At 44.0% G+C, this 26,333-nt stretch overlaps 1 protein-coding gene across 3 annotated transcripts in view; it reads right to left on the bottom strand.

Moving 5' to 3' along the window:
• MND1 (meiotic nuclear divisions 1) overlaps positions 1–26,333 on the bottom strand; it is a 66,948-nt gene continuing 40,615 nt past the window's right edge. The window contains exons 7-8 of one of the 3 annotated variants that reach the window (XM_033059420.2): positions 15,125–15,169; positions 13,253–13,494 (exon numbers count right to left, since the gene is read on the bottom strand). In XM_033059420.2, the coding sequence (XP_032915311.1) occupies positions 13,388–13,494; positions 15,125–15,169 (152 nt within the window). In that variant the 3' untranslated portion in view covers positions 13,253–13,387. Of the gene's footprint in view, positions 238–13,252; positions 13,495–15,124; positions 15,170–26,333 lie in introns of those variants that run through there. The other 2 variants (XM_033059422.2, XM_033059421.2) reach the window with 2 other exon arrangements.

Below are 26,333 nucleotides of genomic sequence, written 5' to 3'. Positions count from 1 at the left end.
CCCCACAGCAAGATAAAGGTAAAGCTGCCTCTTGAGTCTTGTTTTGACACCGACAGATGCTTCTGCAGCAAGACATTGCAACACATGCAGAGTTCAAGGCTTGTTTGCTGAGTCTCTGCGTGACTGATCTCTGAGCAATCCCAAGTTTTCCTCAAGAGAAGCTCCACACTCTACCACATATCACTGGACTCTGCCTTCGTATCCAGTGCTCTGGCTGAAAGGCATTCTGAGGCCAAGCTGTAAAAACAAGTCAGCAATAAAAAGGAAAGGTGGTAAGCTCAATATCCAGCAGCATCCTGCATTACACAGCCTCCCAGACATGCTGTGGAGAGCACTCCAGCAAAGGAGAGCACTCCAGCAAAGTTATTATGTTTTCATAAAAATCAAGTGCAATTCAAGAAGCTTTAGCTAGAAGGTTAAGACCAACATGCCAAGGAATTGTGGAGCACAAAGGTCACAGGTTTTTATCTGTGAAGCAAAAAGTAATGATTTAAACTCAAAAGACAGAAATAAGTGGAAGAAGAAAATTGAAGGAGTAAAACCTTTTGCACACTTGGTAGAGGTGAATGGAAATAAGAATCCTGATTCCCTAGAGGCAAATAGGGTTCAAGCAAAAAGGGAATTTTATTGAGCAGAGGCTCAATAATTACAGTAATTTCACAACTATAAGGCGCACCGGATTATAAGGTGCACTTCCGGGTGTCAGCAAGTTTCTGAACTTTGTCCATATATAAGGCTCGATGCTGCCGCTCAGCGGGGCCGCCCAGTGCTGCCACTTGGTGCTGCCACTCAGGGCCAGGCGGGCTCGGCTCGGCTCGCGGCTTGCACTTTCGGGTTGGCAAATTCCCAAACTTTGTCCATATATAAGCCACACTGGATTATAAGGCACACTTCCAGGTTTAGATCAAAATTTTAGTCAAAAGGGTGTGCCTTATAGTCATGAAATTACTGTATTTTCCTCCTTTTCATTGACAGATTGTTACCGTGAGAGAGTTACCATGGAAACCAAATTGAGAATAACAAGAAAGCATTTATGGTACAGAGCTTATTTTAAACGATGGTGAACCATCAGCATGCCATTCCCTTAACTGAACTGACAACCTGACCAGATGACCCACAGAACTAAAACAACACATTTTAAAGTGGCATGGAATGGCAGTGCTAAAAGGAACAGGCACAGCTTCCTATTGCTGTGCTTTTATGACCTTCAAAGCTATGGATATCTATGGATATAGTGATCAAAAACCTCTCCCAGGACACAACTTCAGCAAGGCTGACTGGCACCCCAGCTCTCAGCATGTGAAAGCCAGAGACAGGTGAGCACCTCTACTCAAGTTACTTAATTCAGGTTGTCATTTTCTTGTCATTCAGTTCTACTATGAAAGAGGTTTGTTTTTTTTCACCGCCAGACTGAAAATTCAATTGTCAAATGTAAGGGCACATGGGACTGGCCAAATCTAGGAGGGCAACACTCCTGGTGCTTTTCAAAATATTTACACAGACTTTGCTTATTCCTGTGGCTGCGGCACAGATAGAGTAAACTGAGAAATGCTTGCTACCCAAGGTAGTGGAGGGAGGAGAGACCCCTTGGGTCTCTCTCCTCAACACCTTGTTGAAATGTTGACTTCAGAGTAGAAGTCATGAGGCTTTTTTCTTCCACTCATCTTCAGTCTTTGGTCTGCTTTGCATTTACAGTACAGTAATTTCACGACTATAAGGCGTACCCTTTTGACTAAAATTTTCCCCTGAACCCAGAAGTGTGCCTTATAGTCCAGTGCGCCTTATATGATGGACAAAGTTCGGAAATTTGCCTACCCGGAAGTGAGAGCTGCGAGCCGTGGGGGGAGCCGGCAGGGCCACAGCTGCCCAGGTGGAGGTGTGGCGGAGTGGCGGCAGGCATGCCCCGGCCCCGCGCAGGCAGGTTGGTCCCCCCCACAGGCACGCCCTGGCCCTATGCAGGCGGGGCAGCCCCCCCACAGGCATGCCCCAGCCCCGTGGAGGGGGCACGGAGGGGCGGCAGGCATAGCCCGGCCCTGTGGAGATGGCACAGAGGGGCGGTGGCCACAGCCCGGCCCCAGAGAGGCAGCACGGAGGGGCGGCGGCCGCAGCCCGGCCCCGGAGAGGGGGCACGGAGGGGTGGCAGGCATAGCCCGGCCCCGGGGAGGGGGCACGGAGGGGCAGCGGCCACAGCCCGGCCCCGGTGAGGCAGCACGGAGCAACGCTGGGCATGCCCCGGCCCCGCCGGGTACAGGCGGGCCTGGGGGCCCAAGGCACCGCTCCTGCCGGGTACAGGTGGGCCCAGGGGCCCATGGCTGCCGAGTTGAGGCAGGGCCTCGGCCAGCAACCGCACAGGGGGAGCTGGGGGCAGAGCCTCACTGCAAAAAAAAAGTGCGCCCTATAGTCCGGTGCACCTTATATGATCTACAAAGTTGCAAATTTTGCCAACTCCCTGGGGGTGTGCCTTATAGTCCGGTGTGCCTATAAGGCGCACCTAAAATTCTAAAACTTGATCAAAACCCGGAAGTGCACCTTATAATCTGGTGTGCCTTATATATGGAAAAAGTTTGGAATTTTACCGTTAACTGATAACTGCGCCACACCTTTCCCAAGCAAAAATGGGTTGAAGTGGTGTTGGGGGTAGGGGGGGATTTTACTCTTTCCCTTGGTGGAGGTAGAGAATTTTTCCCATTATCATGCTAAGAAAGCTGGCTGGGAGGCTCCCTTAGTTTTTCATTGCTCAAGACAAAAGGGATGGGTGGGGAGGCTGTGGCTCAATCGCTGGGGGTTGGGTTTGAGAGGTCAGGATGGATGGTTGTTGGTTGCTTTGTCCTTCTGAGGGACACACTTGCCAGCCCAAATACAGAAGAGAGAGGTCTCTCTGCGGTGAGATATGCCCTGCAACCCGGTGTTGCTACAGCCTCCTGCTTCTGAGAACAGTGCTGAGAACTGAGAAGCAGACAGCCCTGCCACTGCCGCCTCGCCTCCCTGCTCCTGCAGCTGCTGTGGCTGAGAGGGGGCCGCCCTGCCCTGCTCTCCACCAGGACCATGCGGAGGAAAAGAGTGTCTGTGACTGGAAAAGAGACTGAGACTGAGTATTGTTCTGTTTTGTCACTAATTTTCCATAGCTGATGTTGTTCTTGTTTGCATTTTTTTTAGTGTTTTGATTCTTTTCAGGCTGCATTTAAAGGCTACACCAATCCATAAAAAATGTTTGCAAATTGAGAACCTGTCAGTAAACCCCGCGATTGCATGATTCCGTTAGTATAGTAATTTTACGACTATAAGGCGCACCCTTTTGACTAAAATTTTGGTCTGAACCCAGAAGTGCGCCTTATAGTCCAGTGCGCCTTATATAATGTACAAAATTGCGAGATTTGCAAACCCGGAAGTGTGAGCTGTGAGCCAAGTCAGGAACCACGGGAGCTGCGGCCGCCAGGTGGGGGGACGCTGGGACGCAGCACGGCTGCCACCTGGGGGGACGTGGCGCGGCCGCCCGGCCAGGGAGAAGCAGGGGGAAGCAGCAGTGCCGCTGACCGCGGGGAAGCAGGGAGAAGCGGTGCTGCTGCAGGGAAGTGGCGACAAGCGGCGCAGACAGGGGGAATTGGGGAGAAGTGGCGTGGCCACCGCCGTGGGAAAGCAGTGAGAAGCGGCACGGCTGCTGCCGCGGGAAAGTGGTGAGAAGCGGTGGCGCCACCACCAGCAGCGGGGAAGTGGCGACAAGTGGCGCAGACATGGGGAAGTGGCGAGAAGTGTCTCCGCTGCCATGGGAAAGCGGCAAGAAGCGGCGGGAAAGCGGCGAGAAGCGGCAAGAAGCGGCGAGAAGCGGCATCACCGCTGGACGGGGGTAAGCCGGGACGCAGAGCGGCCGCTTGGTGGGAACCAGGAGCTGTGAGCCATGCCAGCCAGCGCCAGGGGCGGGGGGGAGTGCCGGGGCCCGCTGCAGGGGGAGGGCGCCTGGGGCTGCGTTTAAAGGCTACACCGATCTTTGAAAAATGTTTGCAAATTGAGCACCTGCCAGTAATTTGTTACTTTGTTGCGCGCTGTGCAGCCCCTCGCTGCAAAAAAAAAGTGCGCCCTATAGTCCAGTGTGCCTTACATGATCTACAAAGTTGAGAAATTTGCCGACTCCCGGGAGGTGTACCTTATAGTCTGGTGCGCCTTACGGTCGTGAAATTACTGTAATTTGTTTGTTTGCGAAAGTTGCGCCCGGATCAACATTGCAAAAAAAAAAGTGCGCCTTATAATCCGGTGTGCCTTAAATATGGAAATTTACCATTAGCTGACACTGCGCCTTATAATCCAGTGTGCCTGGATTATACAGTCGTGAAATTACTGTACTTTTTTTTTTTTTTTAATTAATTCCCTTTGCACTATGAAGGCTGAGGGATGGCAGGCTGGCCAGACACTTCAAAAGAGAGAGCTCTAAAATAAAGGGAATAAGGTTCTACTGGCATTCCCACAAATATTTTTTATGCAAGGCTATGTAGAGCTTTCCAGCTGCCCCAGATAGGAGGCTGTTCTCTGCACACAGCAGCCAAGGAGCAGTATCTCTGCTCACAGCCACCCACAGCACTGGAGAACAACCTCACTGCCCTGACTCCCAGGCCAGCCTCTAACAGCTCAAGCCCAAGATAAGATGACAGTTGTCAGGTGGAGCAAAGACAAGAGGCAAACCTCAGGCTTGATGAGAAAATACATTCACTTAATCAGATCTAGATTCTTTTTGAAGTACAGTAATTTCACGACCATAAGGCGCACCGGACTATAGGGCACACTTTTTATTTGCAGCGAGGCTCCGCCCCCAGCTCCCCCTGCGCGGTTGCTGGCTGAGGCCCTGCCTCAACCCGGCAGCCATGGGCCCCCAAGCCCGCCTCCACCCGGCAGGAGCGGTGCCACGAGCCACCGGGCCCGCCTTCACCCGGCAGCCATGGGCCCCCGGGACTGCCTGGACCTGAGAAAGGGGGTGCCACGGGCCCCCTGGCCTGCCTTCACCCGGCAGCCATGGGCCCCCGGGACCATCTGGACCCGGGAGGGGTGGTGCCGCGGGCCCCCTGGCCCGCCTCCAGCCAGCTGCTGTGGCACTGCCGGCTCCCCCCACAGCTCACAGATCACACTTCCGGTTTGGTGAATTTTGCAACTTTGTACATCATGTAAGGCGCACCGGACTATAAAGTGCACTTCCGGGTTCGGGGGAAAATTTTAGTCAAAAGGATGCGCCTTATAGTCGTGAAATTACTGTACCCAGAAATCAAGCAAGCTGTAAGAACACTGCAGAAATGTTTCTTTTTCAAGAAGACAGGATTTTCTGAGCATAATCATTCTCCACTGGCCACCAAACTGGGGGGACTTTGATTGTCTTGGCAAAACTTTAATTTTGGTGAAAGCTAAGGCCACATGTCCTTTATCACTGCTGTTGTTCGTACAGACGTTACAGAACTGTGCAATTAGCATTGGCATGGTGTATGAAATGAAAGCCTCTGAAATACAAACCTTGAAAAAAATTACACTATAAAGTACACGGCTTGACATCAAAGGATTTCTTTAACTCCATAATACACCTGGCAAGCCTGGCCCTCTGATTTTTTTTTAACTTAATTGTAAATTATTGTTTACACTATTGCATACTAGTTTATGATGCAAAAGCACCTGTAATAGAGTATGACTATTCACCACTCACTTGTGAAGACAAGTATTTGTTAGAGTAAATCTGTCAAAAATAAAGCTGTCTAGAAGAGCAGAGAGGGGCAAGGTGGATCTAAGCATAGATCTTAACTTGCGCTTTTTGAGCAGTGAACTCTCCTCCCTCTGGCCCTATTTTAGGATGGAGACATGCTAGGCAACAACTGTAACAGTAAAAAGCCAAAAAAACCTTTTCAAAAACTCATTGCTATTGTTTTTTCTATCTCCTCGCTATCAAAAGCTGGATGATGCAGTTGGGGAGTTGGTATAGAAAATCAGGTCAGGAATCAATGCTTTTCATTTATGGTTTTTTGATTTGGAAAGTTAGTTCAAACCAGATGTCAGACAATGCCCACTCTGTTGGCTCAAGACTGACAAGGTAAAAGTATAAAAAGAACCAAAAAATTTGACATTAAATTCATTTTTTTTCATTTCCCCATGTTCTTATCCAGTTATCAGTCAAATCTGCATAGCAGTAAAGGCTATTTAACAGAAAATTTTCTCAGTTCCAGTAACTAGCACAAGCATTGAAAAAAGAATAAGAATGAAAACACACAACCCCAAAATGCAGATTTTAGATCATGCCTACTTAAAAGAGTGAAGACATATGTCCTACCCAGACATGCACAGTTCTCCTATGTTGGTAGAATCTTCTAATGATTTAAACAGTTTATGACAAGGAAAGGAAGTTTTTAGTTGTTGAACAAAAAGATAGCTTCATCAATGTGATATCCAATTTTGAACATAACGATTTAAATTTGAAGTTTTGATCGTGAATCTGTTTTCATTTTTACCACCTCCAACCTAAGGCCACTTCTATAAATACCTTGAAAGTACCAGAAAAAGCTGATGGATTACAAAGATGGATTTGAAACTGCTTTGATCAATGCTTTATTTTTTTAAAAAATTATTCATTTGCTGAAGCTCTGGATGGTAGTTACACCAAAAATGGAACACATTGTCCAGGCTTCCTGCATTTCACCAGATGACAGAGTCTGTTGTTCTGGAGTACTTGGTATAACTTTCTTCAATTTTTTACATATCCTTTTCAGACAGGTACAGCATCAATGACCACAGGAATAACAGGTCTGCTGCAGAGCCTTGATTTTTAATCACTGATCTCAGGAGCTGACTGACTTTTAAAAACCTGGTGAAGAGCATATTGCCTAGAAGAGATTTCAGGGGAAAAAAAAAACGCACAGAAGAATATATTCTATTATGATGATTAATTTGTGTCCATGCAAAAAAAACCAAAAAAACCAAAAAACCCAAAAAGCATTCTTGCAACTGGGAGTATATCTTTGACCATGTACAGCATAACAAGGAAAAAAAATCTGATTCAATAGATAATTAATTTTTCTGAGAAACTGAAAACAAAGTATGAATATTTGACTTTTATCTTCTTTGAAAAATCCTCCAGAATGCTAGGATCAGCCAGAGGCATTATTTTGCATGGCTAGTAATGTAAGAAAGCATGGGATTGACTTTTTCCTCCCCTTTTTTCTTTCTTAGCAGGAAGGGAAAGACAAAAAACGTGATAATTTTTCGCACTGTAGACTGCAAAAATGGGGGGAAAAATTTTTTTTTGCATCCCAACATAAAAATCCCATCTCCAAAATGCCAGTGAGGTGCAGCCTGAAGGAAGGTGACATGATCAAAGGTGTCCAGGTAAAGAGTGGGATCCCTGTAAGACATGGCTTACAATATGCAGATGATAACTCAGGCCCTTTTCAGTTCAAACACAACTTCTCCCATAATTGCCTTTCTCTAGAAGTCATAATTAGAACAGCTTTTCCTTTTGAGCCTCTGCAGCAGCACAGCTGAATTTCATCATCTCACCTGAATCAAGGTATCCGTTGGACAGGTTATAGTATTTACTTTTGCACTGGTTACCAGACCAGTAATGTTTTCTTGAAACAAAAGGATGTATTATATTTTAAAATTAAGTTTTTCATACGGAAGCGTTCATCCTTTCTCAGAATAACTTGGGTTTTCATCAAATACTGGAAATGGAAAATTGCTCAGCAGGTTTTGCTTAAAAAATGTTCTGCATAAATACTTCAGCAAGAACTTTTTTTGTAAGGAAAACTTTTCTAACTAGCTTAGGTACAACCACCACATAGCAAAAAACCTGTTTATTCATTTGCGAGACATTATAAAGGACTCTGAATTGACACTGAGAATTTCAGCAGTGTTTGTGGTGATGTTCACAGATCTTTTTGCTCCCTGGTCTTCTTGACATGCAATCATCTGTGCATACAGTTTAAAGAGACAAGTCTAACACAGAGATAGAAGCTTCCCCTCCTGTATGCCTGTGCACTGGATGGTATGTGTGCTTACAGCAGTGTCAGCAGAAGGAGTAAGAGAGACAACCATCTATGCAGACTGCAGTGCTTCACTTGTTCACCCTTCGTGGTTGCTACAAGCAGATCTAAAAGGGAAATGACGGTGGAGGGGTGGAAAACGCAAAAGCGGTAAGGATAAAAAAAAGCTGAATAGAAAGGCTATCCTTGCTGTGAAGGCAGACTCCTTATGCGCAAGAAAATTTACACAGGAACTGTGTCTAGATGGCACTTAACTGCTGCCATTATGGAAGAATGTGACACTGAGGATTAGTCGAGGACTTCACTTGAAGTCATCTGTTCCTTCCCACTGAAAGGATGCACACACCATCCCATCTCAGCCCTAGCAATGATGCCAGATCCTGATGTAATATTTCATCTCCATGTCTGACATCTTTCCTTCCTCCTCCCACCCTCAGCATGTTCTACCCTTTCTCAGGTCCCAAAAGTGGTAGGTAGGAAAGGTAGAGCCTGTGTTTATCAGGCAGGCAGCCAAACAGAACAGATAAATTGCGAGCTTGTACTAGGGCCCCTCGGAGTAAATTTAGCTGAAATCACTGGGTAATTTAAGAACAGTGGGAGGGAAAAGGAGAAGATAAATGACAGAAAAATATGATCATAAAACCTCACCTCTAAAAGAAACCTCTAAAGGGGAAAATAAGCACCAACCAGATTACCTGACTGGTGGAAATATCCCTGGGTGACAGAGGGACTCTATAAGGAGCTCTTGCATTGCAGTTCTTAGTAACCATCACAAACTGGGTTTCTTTTCCCCTCGTTCACCCAAGAAGTTTCAGTTCCACCTCTGTCACGTGATTACACCATCAGTGTGCCATTTGCATCAGAGCTTGTATTTTCCCTTTTAAAACACCTCCAAACAGCAATGACATTTAACACAATGCATTAAATGAAGGGCTTAGCACTTAACTTGTATCAAAGCCTAAACCTTTGTGACTGTTAACATTTAACACTCTGCAAGTACCATGGAGAGAGTCCTAGAGCTGATACTTGGTGTTGTACAGAGCATGCGGATGGCAAGTTAAAAGACAAGGAAGAATGGGACATTTCAGGGCAGATATTTAACAAAAGTTGCTGATTATAAGTCAGGTTTCCTAGTAGATCAGGTAGACATAAATATTTTCTCCTGCATCTATACTGCTTCACAGTGGCCAATCAACATCAGTCCCAAAGAGCAGGCCTATCCAAAACCTCAGCCTAGTACTGCCAAGATAAACTCCTCATGAAATTTTGAAAAGCTGGACCTGATCATGTTCCTGGTATTGTTCAGAGCTACCGACTCTGCTTAAAACAGCTTTGGGTTTCACTCATTGCACTAGTAATTGCTTTAATTATAAACCTGAATTGTAGTAAGGGCCTGACCTCCTGACTTAGCTATAATAGTTGAAAATATTTACCTTACATGGGCAAAAAAACCTATAGGCACAAGAAAGAGAAAAGTGGAAGACATATACATAAAATAGCTGTGACATAACCACAAGAATGACAGTAGAAGTAAGCACTTAAACTCCATTGTTTTATTGTTAGATTCTTTAGAACTATTTCAGATTCTATCTCAAGAAAGCACTGAAAATACAAATTGGAACAAAAAATCAGCTTGAGTACTTTCATTTTACTATAGGCTAAAAGCAAAAAATTTCTCAGAAAGAAAATAATTTTAAGTTACTGACTTTTAATTCAGCAGATGACAAAGTCCCAGCTTCTCCTAAAAACTGAACACACATCTCAAACCACACAATCCTACATGGTTTCGTACTGTGGGATTTAGCAGTCTGCTGCATACCTTAAGAAGAAAAGCTTCCAAAAGTGAACAGATGCAGCAAGCTCAAAGTCTCTTGGAATATACAAGATACAAAAATTGTCTCTTTTCCTCTCAGAAAGGATCTGGCTTTGCTTTTCCTCTTGAAATTCACCTATGCTAAAAATCCAGAATCACAAAAAGTTACCACAAAATAAATTTATTACACTACAGGAGTAAGAATCAGTAACACATCACCTCTTCCGTTCTTCTCTTTAGTTGTGAAATTTCTGTTCTGACTGTTCTAAAATTGTGTCCTTACAGCAGCAGACATATAGACTCCCTCCAGGTTTGCTAACCAACATCAGGAGACAGAACAGAAAATAAAGCACAATGGTATGTCTATATCTGTTCTGTACCTGTAAAACAAATCAAAAACTCTAGAGAATATTGCAATTGCTAGAAATTCCCCACAATTGAACTGCCTAACTTTTGTGTCCAAAGCATAATGGCTGTGTTTGACATTTTTAAAGCCAGCTCGTTTTGGCTGACTGTAGTATCTTTGGGCAAATCTACCTCAAGTACAGTGATTCAGATGCTATATATTATATTTAAAGGTTTTATTACAGTCCACAATGCTTGTACCCTACAGACAGGAAGCCACAATATTGCAGCTAAACTTACATAGCTGGTCATCTTTGTTTCCCTCTCAAATTTGGAAAGTAGCCAAAGCAGTAAAGTCAGTAAGAAACCCTCATCCCCAAAGGTACCAGAGGAAGTCTTGGTGCATGAGCTGCTATGGACCATAAATTACCTGAGGCTCCCTAACATGTAGAAGATCAGGCACATGAAAGTGATTCTAACAGGCAAAAAACATCAGTAAGTTAATGTGGTCAATGTTTTTTCATACAAACAAGCCTTTTGAGTTGTCATCACTGTCTCTATGGCAGTTATGTGCTCTTGAACACAGATGTACTAAGGAGCTTCTCATTAGGTGGTACAGAATAGTCACAGAAAAATCTAAATGTTTAGAAAAACAAGAAAACAACTCACTTGAGAGAGATCTCCTACAAAGAACAAAAAAAGCTTGCCTCTTTACTGTTTCACAGCATAAAATCCAAGAACAATCCAACCATTAAAGCTACAGATACATCAGTAGTTTGGTTTGGCACCAGCACAGAGCTTTGCTGCACAGCACCCCCTTCCTGAAGCAAAAGCCAAGTCTGGCCAGGAGCACTTCAATACTGCACTCAGCTCAGTGCCACCTATTTCCCTTATGCCTTTACCAGTCAGCAGCTATACTCAATGTTCAATACTGGACATATTAGGAATAAAGTCCTTCTAAACACATAAAAGGAAACATCTCCATCGCAATTTTAAACATAATGACATCTTCCTGTGTCCCAGGCATCCCTTACATTTTCTTCTGGCAACGGATAGCTTGCTATGCTATCTTTGTGAGAGGAAAATCCTCCATCCAGTACCTTCCCAGTAACTTTGCTTCATATCTTCATAGACATGAGATGACAATAGCCAGGGGCATACCTGAAATCCTTGGATTTTAACATGCACCAAACTGCTAGGAAACTTTTTAATTGGAAAGCTCACAAGAGACACATTTCTAGGCACATCTCCAGCTAAATGCCACCTTTTCAGTAATGGTCTCACATCAGATGTTACATAAAAGGCAAACAGACACTTTTCAGTGATAGCTTGCAGCAAGCCCACCTGCATCCTAAAGGTAAAGCTTAAATCCCCCAAAGTTCTACAGCAGAAATGCCATCTTGCAATCAACAGCTGTGGAAGGTGAACACCAGTCTCCACTGTCCACATCTCTTGCTGTAGCCATGCACTAATCAGAACTAGAAACGAGAAGCTGATACAAAGTGAGGTGCTTCAGAAATTTCATCAAACAAGAATGAGGCGCTCATAATCTGTTATTATTTTGGCTGACGGTGCTTTTAACATGAAATTGAAAAATGTACAGAAACCCAAAAATGCTCAGTTTTTAACAGTAAATTAAATTCAGTGTCTCACATCCCAGATAAACATCCTAAATCTTGGTGCATGTGAAGGGACAGATGTTCTTTGCTCCCCCTTCTATGCAAGATACACTCTTGACCACATCAGCTTTCTCAGTGCCAATCCAATATATTTTCTGGAACAGATTCAGCTCTGTTGAACTAGTATTTTCCAAAAACAAATACATTTTTTTTCACTAAGCTTACAAGCAGTTCTAGCAACACAATAAAAAATTACCTAAAACCACACCTCAGCCTTTCGACTCACCTCCTTACTGTCTCACTGTTTTCCATTAATGGATTTATGCCTGTTTTCTATTTCATTGGTGAGACAAGGGAAAAATTAATCCTATTCCATATTGTTCCCTGTTATTCCCACTCCAAAGCCTTCAATATGTTTAAACATAAATCCCTGGAGCTTCTAGCTCTTAGTACAGTAATTTCACAAATACAAGCCGCACCATTTTGACTAAAATTTTGCTCCCATACCGGAAAACACTCAGAAGCAGCTAATATGTGAATAATTTTCTGAAATTTCCAACCCCAGAAGTGGAAACCGTGGTGTCGAGTCGAGCAACCTGCCAGTAAAAGCCAGCATTTCGCGATTGTTACAAATTGTTACTCTGTTGTGCCGTGGGTGGAGCTGGCTCCCTGCAGGCAGCACAGGGCTGGGAGAGGCGGGGGAGCTCCCTCCTTCCCTCCTCTCCCACAGCCTGGGAGAGAGACGGGGGGGCCCCGTGCTGCCATCCCCGTGGCCCGTGGGGTAAGCGGGGGCCTCCTGTCCCCGCCTGTCGCCGCAGGTGCCGGCGGGCTCCGTCCCCGCCCACCGCTGCGGGAGCAGGGGAGCTCTGTCCCTGCCCGCCGCCGCTGCCGCAGGTGCCAGCGGGCTCCATCCCTGCCGACGGCCGCCACTGCGGAAGCGGGGGGGCTCTGTCCCCGCCCGCCACCGTCGCCATGTGTGCCGGTGGGCTCCGGCCCTGCCTGCCACCACAGGGCAGTGCCGGGCCAGGGCGAGAGAGCCCAGTGGCAGCGGCGGGCCAGCCCCGAGCGGCCCCGCCGAGTGGCACCACCGAGCTGGGCCCCCTGGCCCCATCGGCATCCCCAAGCGGGCTGAGCCTGCACAGCCTTAGCCGAGCCAATAAACCCTCCGCCATGCCCCGATTCTGTTACTATTTGGCAACTTTGTTGCATGCGGGTCCTCACTGCGAACAACAGAGCGGCTTATACTCAGGTGCGGCTTATTTATGGACAAAGAAAGAAATGTTTGCCAACACCCAGAGATGCGGCTTGTATTCTGTGCAGCTTGTATTCATGAAATTACTGTACTTACTACTCCCAGTTAAGCAAAGGAAGAGTTAAATCCAGTCTCAAAACTCTCTAATAATTATTCCCTATAACCTCTGTCCATGCTAAGTCTGTCTCACAGAGTACAAGAAAAAAAATCCCGCAATAAATATTTTTAGTATTTTATTAACATTAACAAAACCAGCAAATTACAGTCATCACCTGTTTGGAGAGGATTCACATTTTAATGGCAGCTATGAATATATAAAGAACTATGTACAACTGTGTCAGCCATCCACTGAACACTAATCAATGTAATCCAAATCTTCTGGGATTCCAAAACATTTATCTATTCTGCTCTCTTCAAATCCAAATTTACGCTTGGCCCAGGACTTTATAGAAAAGATGTTATCTGAAAACAGAATGAAGAACATTCATTTTGAGTATTTAGGAAAGCATGAATTATAGTCTCGCCTACAAAAAAATCCTTCAATTTTCAGTATCTCTTGTATGTATGAAAAAGGTACATAGTGGGAAACATCATTATTAAGTACATTTAGAACAGAAAACATACAGCTTTTGTTAATAACCTCCAAAAAAGACAAAACAATTTACTTAGCACTGAATAAAAATACGTTATCTTTATCTTTTCTTCCTCCTCTTTTACAAGGAGACTGAAAGGTACAGTTACAGTGTATGTATACAGCTATAATGATGAAGTAAGTGCATAGTGAGTATTTTACACATCCTTCTTCAACTAGACACCTAATATGTGACATCTACAGCTACAAAAATTGGTTTTAAATTAATGTAATGTCCTTTCCAGTCCTGCATGTTTGTTCAGACATTGTGTATTTTTTGAAAGTTAAAAAAAGGACATTCAAGAAGTTTTATTTTAGTCAGCACTTCTCTTTTAGCATCACATTAACATATACATTTTGATCAATTTAACAAAATTTTTCACTGTAGCATTTACTGAAACTTATTATGTCATTTTTTTACACCCATAAATTGCAGCATTCCTTAAGAGAGGAAGGGTTCCTTGTCTCTGCACAGCTTAGAGATATTTTTCTTTTTTTTAACCATCACACATTTGGTTTTAAAACTGTCTCTTCAAAAGAAAAATATGCTGCAGCATATAACCAAATTGTCTAATTAAACAGCGAAGTATTTTCTACAGGCTGAGGCACAGTTCCTTTAACTCACTTGAGGCCCTGAGAACAGCCTGTCGTCGACAGCAAAAAGCCCTGACAATGCCCAGAAGTTATTTTTAAATACATAACTTTATTTCCCCACACACAATAAACAAACCAGATATAAAATAATAGTCCAAAGACTAAGACAATTATATCCTGCTGCACTTGGCACAACCAACGATAGCCAGCAGTTCATCAGTAGGAGATCTATTCTAGACAAAAAATTATAAATATTCTAAATAATTTTAAAAACCATAAGGACATATAAATTGTTTGCTTTGCAAAATGAGAATGAATACAGCAAAGCTAAGCAACAATAGGAAACTGAGTTAAAATTCCATATGAATGTCATAACAGTAACACTCCTTAAAACTATGCATAATTTTACCTGTCAAAACTGATCAATTAGTTTGAGAAATACCTACTTTGTATCAGAGTTCATCACATAGTAGCAGCAGTAAGATCCCACAAAACATTCTACTCTTTAGAAAGAAATAAGCATTCAGAGTAGAATTAAACTTTCTGAATACATGGAAATCACCATTCCCAGTCTCTGTTGCTTTCTTTATCTTAAGAGATTTTAACTCATCCAAGGAAATAAGTTGCAGGATTTAACACAGTGTACAAGACAGAAGGACAAATCTGTTACGGCACATGAAGTACATTCAGTAACTAAACTGAGAAGATGCATTCTTTTTGTTGAATCATAATAGTTTTATAAGTAAAATAAATTTGTAAGTGAGGACTATCCCATGTCAAGTCCTAATAAAATCTAAAGTTCTTAACACTGAGTAGGTCTTTTACTGAAATTGCTCTAGTGTGAAGCGGTGTCACTGCAATACACACCAGTCCATCTGTTGGCTGCCTCCTTGGCCACTTGATTTGTTTGGCCTGAAACAGAGAAAAACACCACCAACAATAAAAGCATGCATCACAGTAAAATGATCACATAGTTTCAAGGTACAGAGACTGAATTTTTATTGATGTCATTTTTACAGAACCACACAATGCAAGGAAGTTGTTCTACTGCTTCCAAACACTTGTTTTACACTTTCAAGATTCCAGCAAGCACAAAGTTAGGTTAAAGAAAAAGAGTAGCAAAGAGCATAAAAGATACCACATGAACGACTATAAGTTTTTAAAGTGTATTTTAAAATAAAACAACCCCTAGACCGGCTTGCCTAGGGACTTAATTGTCTTCACCAAGATTGGAACTAGATACATGGCCTGAAGATACCAGAGGCAACAGACATGGAAAATATTTCATAATCCTCTCTATACATATGTAAAGCATCATATGGCTATGCATGACTCTATATAGATAAGGAAAATGACAAGGCAGCAGACCAGAAGTTTATTATATAATTTTGGAATGTCTCCATGCCTTTGAGAGCCCCCTTAATGAAATGAAGACAAAACAATGATTCTGGCTATTAAACTTGGCTTATGTTATGTCCCTTAACACCATTCCTGAACTAAACACATAATAGTAAATTACCATTACTACAAAAAGGTTTTGTATAGTTTCCATGAGACAAAACGATCAAGGAGAATTCCTCTTAGATCACATTTCCCTCATTAAAGTACAGTAATTTCACGATTACAAGCCGCACCTGATTATAAGCCGCATGTCCGGGTGTCGGCAATGTTTAGGTCTTTGTCCATGTATAAGCCACACTGGAATATAAGCCGCATTTTCATTCGCAGGGAGGACCCGTGTGCAACAAAGTAACAAGTTAGTAACAGAATCACAGGATCACTCACCCTGGCTTGGCGCTGCCCTGCGGTGCTGGTGGGAGGGAGGCACAGAGCCCGCTTGCACCCGTGGCGGCAGCGGGAGGGAGGCACAGAGCCTGCCTTCAGCAGCAGCGGGAGGGAGACATGGAGCCCGCTTGCACTCACGGTGGCAGTGGGAGGGAGGCACGGAGCCCACCTTCATCTGCAGCGGGAGGGGGAGGGAGGCACAGAGCCCACTCGCACCCGCGGCAGGAGAGGGAGGGAGGCACGGAGCCCCCACCTGCCCCCCTCTGCCGCAGGGCCGGCAGCCCGGACCCCCCACCTGCTCCCCCTCCTCCTGAGCTGCTGGCACAGAGCCCACCTCCACCTGGCGCGCAACAGAGTAACCAATTTGTAACAACCACGAAATCCTGGGTTTTACTGGCAGGTGCTTGGCTCGGCACCTCAGCTCGCACTTCTAGGTTTGGAAATTTCAGAACTTTTTTCATATATTAGCTGCTCCTGAGCGTAAGCCACATTTCCAGGTTGGGATCAAAATTTTAGTCAAAATGGTGTGGCTTATAATGGTGAAATTACTGTAAGTACTGAATCAAATCAAGACGGTCAGGTGGTAATGTGGGAATTCATCAGAATAATTCTGGTTCTCACACCTACATGTAACTTAGTTATTTCCAGTCAGTCTTGTTAGCACTTGCATGATAATACTCGTTTGAATGGCCAGCATGAAATTTGTCTCTGGGGTACTGACATCTAAATACATGATCAGATATCCATTGTTATATACATTAAACTTTAAGCAAAATTAAATTATGTGGAGAAATCATCTGCTACCACACAGGAAGAGTAGTACTCATTATTCCAAACTTAACAATACTTTAACTGTTATGAAAAATGTTTACATTGGAGTAATATGCTATTCCAAAACCAATATAGTTTCTAAAAACGGCCTACAATTAGAAAGCTTGAGCACAGCACAAAGAAAAGCAAAAAAGATGAACAAAAAAACAAAGTGGAAGAGCAAATGGCATTTTTGCTTGCTTGCAAGCATCAGAAATTCAAGTTGTTCCTAGCCTGAGAGGGATATCCCTTACTTCCTTTGCTGAATTCTTGCTGCCATCTCTACTTGTTCAGTTCCACAGCTGGCAGCACTGACATTCTTGCAGCTAATGGCATTTGGAACAGTACCTAACCTAACCCTACTGTAGAGTAAGAGCTTCCACTTATCAAGACTTTAAATTTGTGACCTACAATACTTCCCTCAGCATTTTTCTAAAATTCTACCATAAAACTTGACAACTGTATTTGACTCCAAGTAATGAAGTTTGAAATGAAGTGAGGGCAAGTGGGATGGCATTAAACTCCATGGATCCAGAGCTGCGAGGTGACAGCATCCTGGTGGTGAGGGAGCCAACTTATTCCACAGTACCTGCGAGGTCTCAGCGGAAAGCTCAGCTTTGCTGGAAGCAGCTGACCAGCTCAACAGTGGTAGCAAGTTGCACTGACATCCTGCAAACACTGCATATATGAGATCATGTGTTCTGAAAATGTGACTTCACACCTCTGTCAAAGGCTGAAGTGACAACGACATAGGTTGGACAACAAGTTAGAATGGCAATCACTGCCTATAACCGAGTTGTGGCTAGAAACAAAAACATGGTAGTGAGAGCAGGAAGCTATAATGGGGAAATCCCACTATGACAAATATAGATATAAAAATATAATATAAAATAATAAAAATATAGATAGATAGACAGACAAGACATACAACCCCCAGTGTCTCATGGCTACAGGTGAACATTTAGCTATCTGAAGGCAAGATTTAAGTCCCTTGGGATCAGTCTTAAGTCTTTCCTATGATTACACTGCATGATCTTGTGTGTCTACTGTAACGAGTACCATGACTAGAAGAGGAACAAGAGACAGGCTTTGATAGTTATGGACCTGCATCTCCTGTGCCACATTTGCATCATTGCCAGCATCTTCCAGAGACCTCCAGCTCCATCACAAGAACTGACAGAAATGAAGAAATCGGCACCTTCACTGCTTTCTGGAACTCCTTTATAGTTGCTTGTTGGGACTTTCACTGGTTGCATCATTTGTATATATACATGCACGGAGGATGATGGAGTAAAGCAGACATCCCCCAGACACACCTACTTCAAGTATGGGTGTAACTAACTCAAAGTCATGCTACTTCTGACTGCCTGTTCTCTAGCTCCAGGGGATCACACAGCCAGGTTGGTTTTTAGACTCCACTGAAAAAGAAAGCTTAAGATCTGAAGACAGCAGTAGCATGAGAACTCAAAAATATGCACTCCAAAGCAGAATCAGGACACCAACTGTGTGAAGCTGTAAAAAGGAGAGACTCAAATAGAGCACTAAGAGCAAGTTGCTAATTGCCAAAACTATCACAACCATGGAGTCTGAAACTTGGCTGGAGTCCTGATTCTCCTACTCACCAGAGCTGCTCTAACTGAACTTGATTTTTGGCAGCTGCTAAATAGTGCTCCAGTACTGAATCTGCACAAGACAATGAAAGGCCAAATATGCCGTAGAGATGAGCAATAGAGGAGGCAACATTTTCCAGATGCTTCCAGATGTTCTCAATATCCTTAGGCTCTAGTTACAGTCTGTATCTATATATCTGCATATAGGCTGACAATATATATAATTGTTTTCTGGAAGCTGCAAAACAATTCATTTGTTCTGGACATTACATATTTATTTCACCTATTTGAGTGACAATGCATCAACAGGCTTTCCCATGTCTTTAGGATACAAGTCATTTATTTGGCTGAGGCACATACCTGTATCCTCTGCTGACTAATTTCAGGCACATTTGGCATTTTCTAAGAAAGAAAATGGAAGCTTACATTTTTGTCTCCAAAACTGAACAAAAGCAACCACTATGTGTAGCAATGCAAGGCCCTGGAGCAGCAAGACTTGAAGTGCTAGTCTGTAATGTCAGCAAAACATAGCTGGAAATATGCCCAAAACAATGAAAGGCTACAGGACAGAGAGTTATTTTGACCAGTCCTCATCAAAGCTTTTCTCCTCCTCAACCCCAAATATCTCTGGAGAACTGCAGGGAACTCAAAAAGCCCAGATTCTGGGAGCTGAATCACTATCCCAAACATCTGTGATTGTCCTTATCACAGGGACAATTCCCTCTATCCCCACAGAGGAAAGCAAAAGTATGGAAAGGAAGGTCTAGCCACAATAAATGTCTAAAAAGAAAACAAGGGTGGGTTGGAAACATGTTTTTCAATGCAGGTAAGAGACATTCTACCAGTGACCTGCAGGTATTTTGGAGCAGGCCAGGAGACAGAGGTGACCAAAGGGCACGTGGACAGCTGTCAGAGGTGCACTAAGAAGCTTCTAAAGCAAATGGACAGCACCTGATCAGGAGACAAAACCAGCAGCACAGAACATCATCACAGCAGTGTTTCTAACAAATCTTAGCAGACATTATATTTTGACTCAAAACATTGTAAGGTCACAATGTTTCCAGTCTGATTCAGGAAGCCCCTACAGTCATTCTCAGCATACTGCAGAACTACAGCCTCCTCTTTCCTTCTTCTCCCAGATGCTCTCACTTTTTTCACTGGAAGGGAGAGATGGTTGGAATTAAAAGTCCTATTTGTATTGCAAAATTGAATGGCCAATAGCTGTATAAGTCTCAAATATTTCCACAAGGCAAAAAATAATTGTGATAGCAACAACCACCCACCATCTCCTCACAAATATTTACCAAATAATTTCACGATTATAAGCCGCACCTGATTGTAAGCCACACTTCCGGGTGTCGGTAACGTTTTCTTCTTCGTCCATATATAAGCTGCACCGGATTATAAACTGCACTTTCATTCGCAGCGAACTTTCACAAAGTTGCCAATTAGTAACAGAATCACAGGATTGTGGGGTTTACTGGCAGGTGTTGAACTTGGAAACATTATTTCCAAGCGAAAAAAGATACAGACAATAGCTGCGGCAGTGTACCCTGCAAGCTTTATTTACAAGCGGAAAAAGATACGAACAATAGTGTGGTTATTTTGCAAGCATTTCCAATGGATCCGCGTTGCCTTTAAACAGCTGCTCAGCCGCGCAGTCAGCCAGCCACTCAGCTGCGCGGCCGGCAGTGCTCACACAGCTGCGCAAGACTGAAAACACCGAAAAAATTACAGAGAAATATCACACATTTTGATCAAACTTTTAAAAAGCTTCATTTTTCACTCATCAGCCACTTCATCCGCAGCTTCATCTTCCATGAAACCTTCGAACTCTTCACCCTCCCTATTGGAAATCAGCAGTTGGGCTATGGGGACATCCAGCAAACCCGAACCCATATCACCCGTATCTTCACCATCAGAGTCATCAATTTCGGTACTCTCGATGCATGTCGCAGGAATGATGTCAGCCCTCATGAACCCTCAGATGATAGTTGTGGCGGTTACTTTACCCCAGGCATCCAGTATCCACTGGCATACAGTAGCATAACTTGCCCAGCGCAGCCGCCTGGTGTTTGTGAAGGAGTGCTCTCCTTCCACCACCCAGTTTTCCCACAGAAGTCACAGTTTTGCCTTGAAGGAACAAATAATGCTTATGTCCAGTGGTTGCACTTCTTTGGTCAAACAACCCGCTATTACAGCAAGGTCTGAGTTCATCTTTTTCATCATGGTTTTCATGCTTTCGGTTTTGTGGGCACGCATGGAATCGTAAATCAGCCGTCCCGGCAACGGATGAAAGAATCCATCTGGTCTGTGAGCATAAATTTCTGTTAGCCAAGTCCTCATTACATGTTCATCCATCCAGCCTTTTGGATTCATTGCAACAACTATTCCCTTTGGAAATTTGTCTTTAGGCAACGTTTTTCTTTTAAAGATTGCCAGTGGCTGTAATTTCTGCCCATCTGATGAAACACCAAGGATGACTGTAAACGACGTCTTTTCATTCCTTCTGGTACCGTTGATGTTCTGGCTCTCTCCAGTTCTGATGATTCGCATCAACGGCATATCGAATGTCAGGGGGACTTCGTCCATGTTGATTATACAATGTGGCTGTATAGTTTTTTCAGAGATCTCACTTTTGCAGTAACTCCGGAAGGTGGTTAACCTTTCCTCGTAGTCCGCCGGCAACTGCTGAGAAACCGTCGTCATTGTATGGATAGAGAGCTGCCGTCATTTCATGAAATGGAAGCACCAAGACGGTCCTGCTTTAAATTCTTCTATATGCAATTCATTTGCAATCACTTTGGCTTGTATCTGAACGGCGACGTAGATAAGCTTCGGCCAGCTGCCCTTTGCTCAGAGATCCAGCGGTCAAGTCTGTCTTCCAGCCCTGGCCACCTTGCTTTTCTGCCACGGAAACTCTTCTTTGTCTTTCTTGTAAGACGAAGTTCATCTTCCTGCTTTCTCCATCCGTACCATGGATTCATTAATGCTGAATTGTCTAGCTGCACATCTATTCCCATGTTCTTTTGCATGGTTGATTGCTTTCAATTTAAACTCTGCATTGTAAGCTAGTCTCCTTTCTGTAGCCATTTCGAGGTAACTCACCCCGTTAACACCCCACCGCCTCGCCAGTAATGCCATCATCCATGGCCAGGCAAGAAGCTGTTCTTCGATTGTTTTATCGTCTGAACAATGGAAGATCATCGATTTCAACCCATCTTTGCTCGGGACAGGACCGGCGCGGTATAAAGTAAGGGCAGATCTCAGAATTTTGTCCATATATTGGCAGCTCCTGATTGCAAGCTGCACTTCAGGGTTGGGACCAAAATTTTAGTCAAAATGGTGTGGGTTATAATTGTGAAATTACTGTACTTTAGGTTCTTCCTAAAAACCTTTTTATGGCTCACAAATACCATTAAGGGAAGACTAAGGAGTAATGGAACAGTACTCAAATTCAGCCTGTAAAGGCAACATACTACAGTTCCAGTAGCTATAGTAAAAGAAACAAAACAACAACAAACCAATGGTCAGAACCAGTTTACAACCACCTGAGATGGTAGAAATTACAGTAATTTCACGATTACAAGCCGCACCATTTTGACTAAAATTTTGATCCGAACCCGAAAGGCGGCTTATAATCAGGTGCGGCTAATATGTTGATGAGGTTCAGAAATTTACTAACCCGGAAGCACGAGCCCGCACGGCCCTGAGCCAATCCGAGCCCTCACAGCCCTGGCAGGGGAAAAGCGGGGCCCATCCGAGCCTGCACGGCCCCTGCAGGGGAAAAGGGGGGCTGATCCGAGTCTGCACGGCCCTGACAGAGAGGGGACATGGTGCTGATCCGAGGTGGCCTGGTCCCTTCAGGGGAAAAGCGGGGCCGATTGAAGCTCTCCCGTCCCCGGCAGAGAGGAGAGGCGGGACCAATCTGAGCTCGCCCAGCCCCTGCAGGGCAAAAGCGGGACCCATCCGAGCCTGCACGGCCCCCGCAGGGGAAAAGCGGGGCTGATCGAAGCTCGCCCGTCCCCGGCAGAGAGGGGAGGCGGGACCAATCTGAGCTCGCCCGGCCCCTGCAGGGGAAAAGCGGCGCTGATCCGAGCTCGCCTGGTCCCTGCAGGGGAAAAGCGGCGCCAATCCGAGCTCGCCTGGTCCCTGCAGGGGAAAAGTGGGGCCCATCTGAGCCTGCACGGCCCCGGCAGGGGAAAAGCAGGGCCAATCCGAGTCTGCACGGTCCCTGCAGGGGAAAAGCGGGGCCCATCCGAGCTTGCCCGGACCCGGGAGAGAGGGGAGACGGGGCTGATCTGAGCTGGCCCGATCCCTGCAGGGGAAAAGCAGGGCTGATTGAAGCTCTGCCGTCCCCAGCAGAGAGGGGAGGCGGGACCAAACTGAGCTCGCCCAGCCCCTGCAGGGGAAAAGCGGGACCCATCCGAGCCTGCATGGCCCCTGCAGGGGAAAAGCGGGGCCGATCCGAGTCTGCATGGCCCCGAGCCAAGCCGGTAAATCCGCGATCCTGCGATTCTGTTACTAAATGGCAACTTTGTGAAAGTTGCACGCGGATCCTTGCTACGAATGAAAGTGCGGCTTACAATCCAGTGCAGTTTATTTATGGAGGAAAAATGAAACATTGCCGCCACCCCGGAAGTGCGGCTTATAATCGGTGCGGCTTGTAATCGTGAATTTACTGTAATAAAGAGCTGTAGCTTCCTTTGATCTCCTAGATCTTACTCCAGCATTTTCTGGATAACTTTAAGGATTTCTAAGTCCAGGAATCTCTACTTCCCTAGAATAACAAAAGCTTACACACTTTGGTGCCAGTTTTGACCTACCACAACGATGCCACAAGAAAATTGTATGGACTTCCTCACTTAAAATGCACGTAACTGCAGAGGGAATTAGCGCCTTACCAAGGAGAGAGTCACCCATCAGCCCGCAAGGTGTTAGCGGACACATGCAAAATACAACTGCAGTCTTCAGCATGTGGGCGAGGGAGTAATTTTACAGCATGGATTACAATTCCTCTGCATGAAATGCAGGGAACAGCTGCAACTGTTCTCAGGGAGGATTATTAGCCCAAAGATTCCCAATTTCTCGTGAAATTGGTCAGGGTAAATTAAGTGCATTAAGTGGGTTTGAATTTCTGTAATATGCATTCACTTAGATTGAATTCAAAGATGAAAACCAGCAACTACCACAGGAACTGAATATGAACTTCAATCTCCCATGACTCTGATTATCCACTACCTTCCACAGAGTCTATTTTCCTGCACATAGGTTGCCCTTACTTTCCAGAAACATCACCTTGCCATCATCACTGTGACAAATTTGTTTTCCTATTACTCCTGGGGCAGCATCACCATAATATCCTGTGATGTTAGCTTCCTATAATGCAGTTTCCAAAATCTTTCCACCAATGAAAACATCTCATGCAAATAAAGATCCCATCTCCAAAGGCCAGGGTAGAAGTTGAGCATAGAAATTTTACACCTGTCATCCACAGAAAGTACAAGGTTATTGCCTAGTAATTCTACCCACATATCCATTCACAAACTGACACCACAGACTCTGATTAAGAGCCTGTGGCTTGCCACTGGAGACTGTTTATGGCAATGATGTGATGAAGTGGCTTCTTAAGGTCCATATTTGAATACCTTGAGAATAAGTAATCTCCAACACTGTCACCAGGCTGAATTGCAATGTGGCAAGAAGTGCTGTACAAGAATATTTTGTAACCCTGCATTAGGCAGATACCTCCACACTACTGGAAATCTTTATTCTCCCCCATGCTTCCCAAAGAGGCGTTTCCTCTTATAAACAGAATAGAGTTGCTGTGTAGAAAAGTGATAGGACATCAGAATTCTGCCAACTCCTTTGAATCCAGAATAACACATCACTCTTCCCCCATACTCCAATATCCCACACAACACTTTTCCTCATGATATTAATCAACTGGTCACAATGCTTCAGAATTCACGACTAAATTCAAGTCAATGTGTAAATATGACTTCTCATTTAAATGCCATCACAAGCTCAACTCAACTTTTTATACTGACTTATTTTAGACTCTGAATAAAGTTTCAGCACTACAAAAAACCCGCACTGACAATTACAAATGCTATCTACTGATCTACAACAATTTTGAAAGGCATAGAACACAATATAAGCTATTTGTTGTCAGAAAAATACTCAAGAATATGAGTATTATGATATATGATATAATGATACTGATAGATGAATTAATTAAATCAGCATTTCTGCTGCAACACCTGTATATACATGCTTGAAAACAAACCTTAGTACCACAGTGCCAGTCTTGTCTATGTGGTGAGACATAGCCGTGCACAGTAAAGCTACTAAGAAGCTGATCCACATTGCTGAGAATATGCTTTTAAAGGATCTGTGATCTCTGTCAGCATGTTTGAAAGAAGTGTCAAGTCTCATCAGCAAAAAAACTCCCTCTGTCCTGTATGAAAAGATCACACTGTCAAATTTCATCAGTATGTACACAGGGTCTCCTTGAAAAACGTCCAACAGAATTTGTCAGAATTGGTACCAAAAAATTCCTCTATGCAAGATATGCTCTTCCACAAAAGTTTAGTATATTCATATGACTACAGAAAAAGACCATTTACCTTTCAACTGTTGTACTTTAAAACCCATGCTGAAATCTTAGCTGCATAAGTAACATATATCAATTTTCATCCAAAGAGCAGAGGGAAGCAAAGAGCTTGCAAAACAGAAACAGGTACACCAACTTGATTCAGGGCTGATTCAAGGCTCCCTGATATCACTCTGTTTTTCTTGCACTGGACAACTTTTCCTTTCCCACTTCATTCACTAATAAACTCCCAACCTTCAGCACAGCTAAAGGAACTTGCACACTTCTGAGTTACTGAACTGTATTTTGCAAGGAGGCCCATTCCAGGGCACCATGGATTTTGGTCGGTTGTGAACTGCAATCTGGTGTCACCTCATGTGTCGCAGACATTGCAGAGAAGAGTCGGGAAGGCATTGCAAGAGGTTCTCTGGTCTCTGTAACTCAAGGCATGTTCAACTTTACCTATGCCATTTCTGAGGTATTTGTTGCCTGTTTTTAAGGTTTCCAATTTTCTGGCCCTACAATTTAAGGCTATTACTTTATGCCATCTTCTCCCACGAACCTGAGTAACAGGCTATTCCTTTTCTTTCCTTTAGGAGATATGGACATACCAAACCCACCAGGAACCATCTTCTTTTGAGCCCTATTTTTGTCAAGTTTTTTTGTCTCTTAGAATGTGATTGCTCAATGTCCTTTTGCTCTACTCTGAGCACTTAGTTACATTTGTATGAATATACAAATGCTCTGAAATAAATTAGGTATAATCAAGGTAGGATGTCCAACACTGACACTGTGTTACAGCTGAAGCCATGCTAAAGCCTTTAGTGCCTTGAGAATAAGGATTATTTCATACATCTCATTGTGGGTTATACTACTGCTTTTGTATCTTGGTATGGGGGTTCTTCTTGACACAACAAAAATTCTTATATTCAACTTGTAAATTACTTAACTCTGACATCTTTTTTCAAATCCTCTCCACTTAACCAACTGCTTCAGATCATTTGTGCAGCACAATATCCTTGAATACAGGTAGTACCCTTGCACTTGCCACTACTTAATGTTACCCAGGGTTTATCAGACTATCTTTTCAATTTGTCATGATCATTTTGAAATCCTACTTTGTCCTTGGTCTGTGCAGTCTCTCCTAGTGTCATCATCTGCAGATATAACGCAAGAACATCTTCTGTTGTATTATCCAGCTCATTAATATAAACACTGAGCAGATGTACATACATGACAGACCGTATTACAGAGCTTCATCAATTTCACCTCCCTT

This window comes from Catharus ustulatus, chromosome 5 (assembly GCF_009819885.2).
Source record: "Catharus ustulatus isolate bCatUst1 chromosome 5, bCatUst1.pri.v2, whole genome shotgun sequence".
Lineage (NCBI taxonomy): Eukaryota > Metazoa > Chordata > Aves > Passeriformes > Turdidae > Catharus > Catharus ustulatus.
This window is presented reverse-complemented; position numbering and strand designations above follow the sequence as displayed.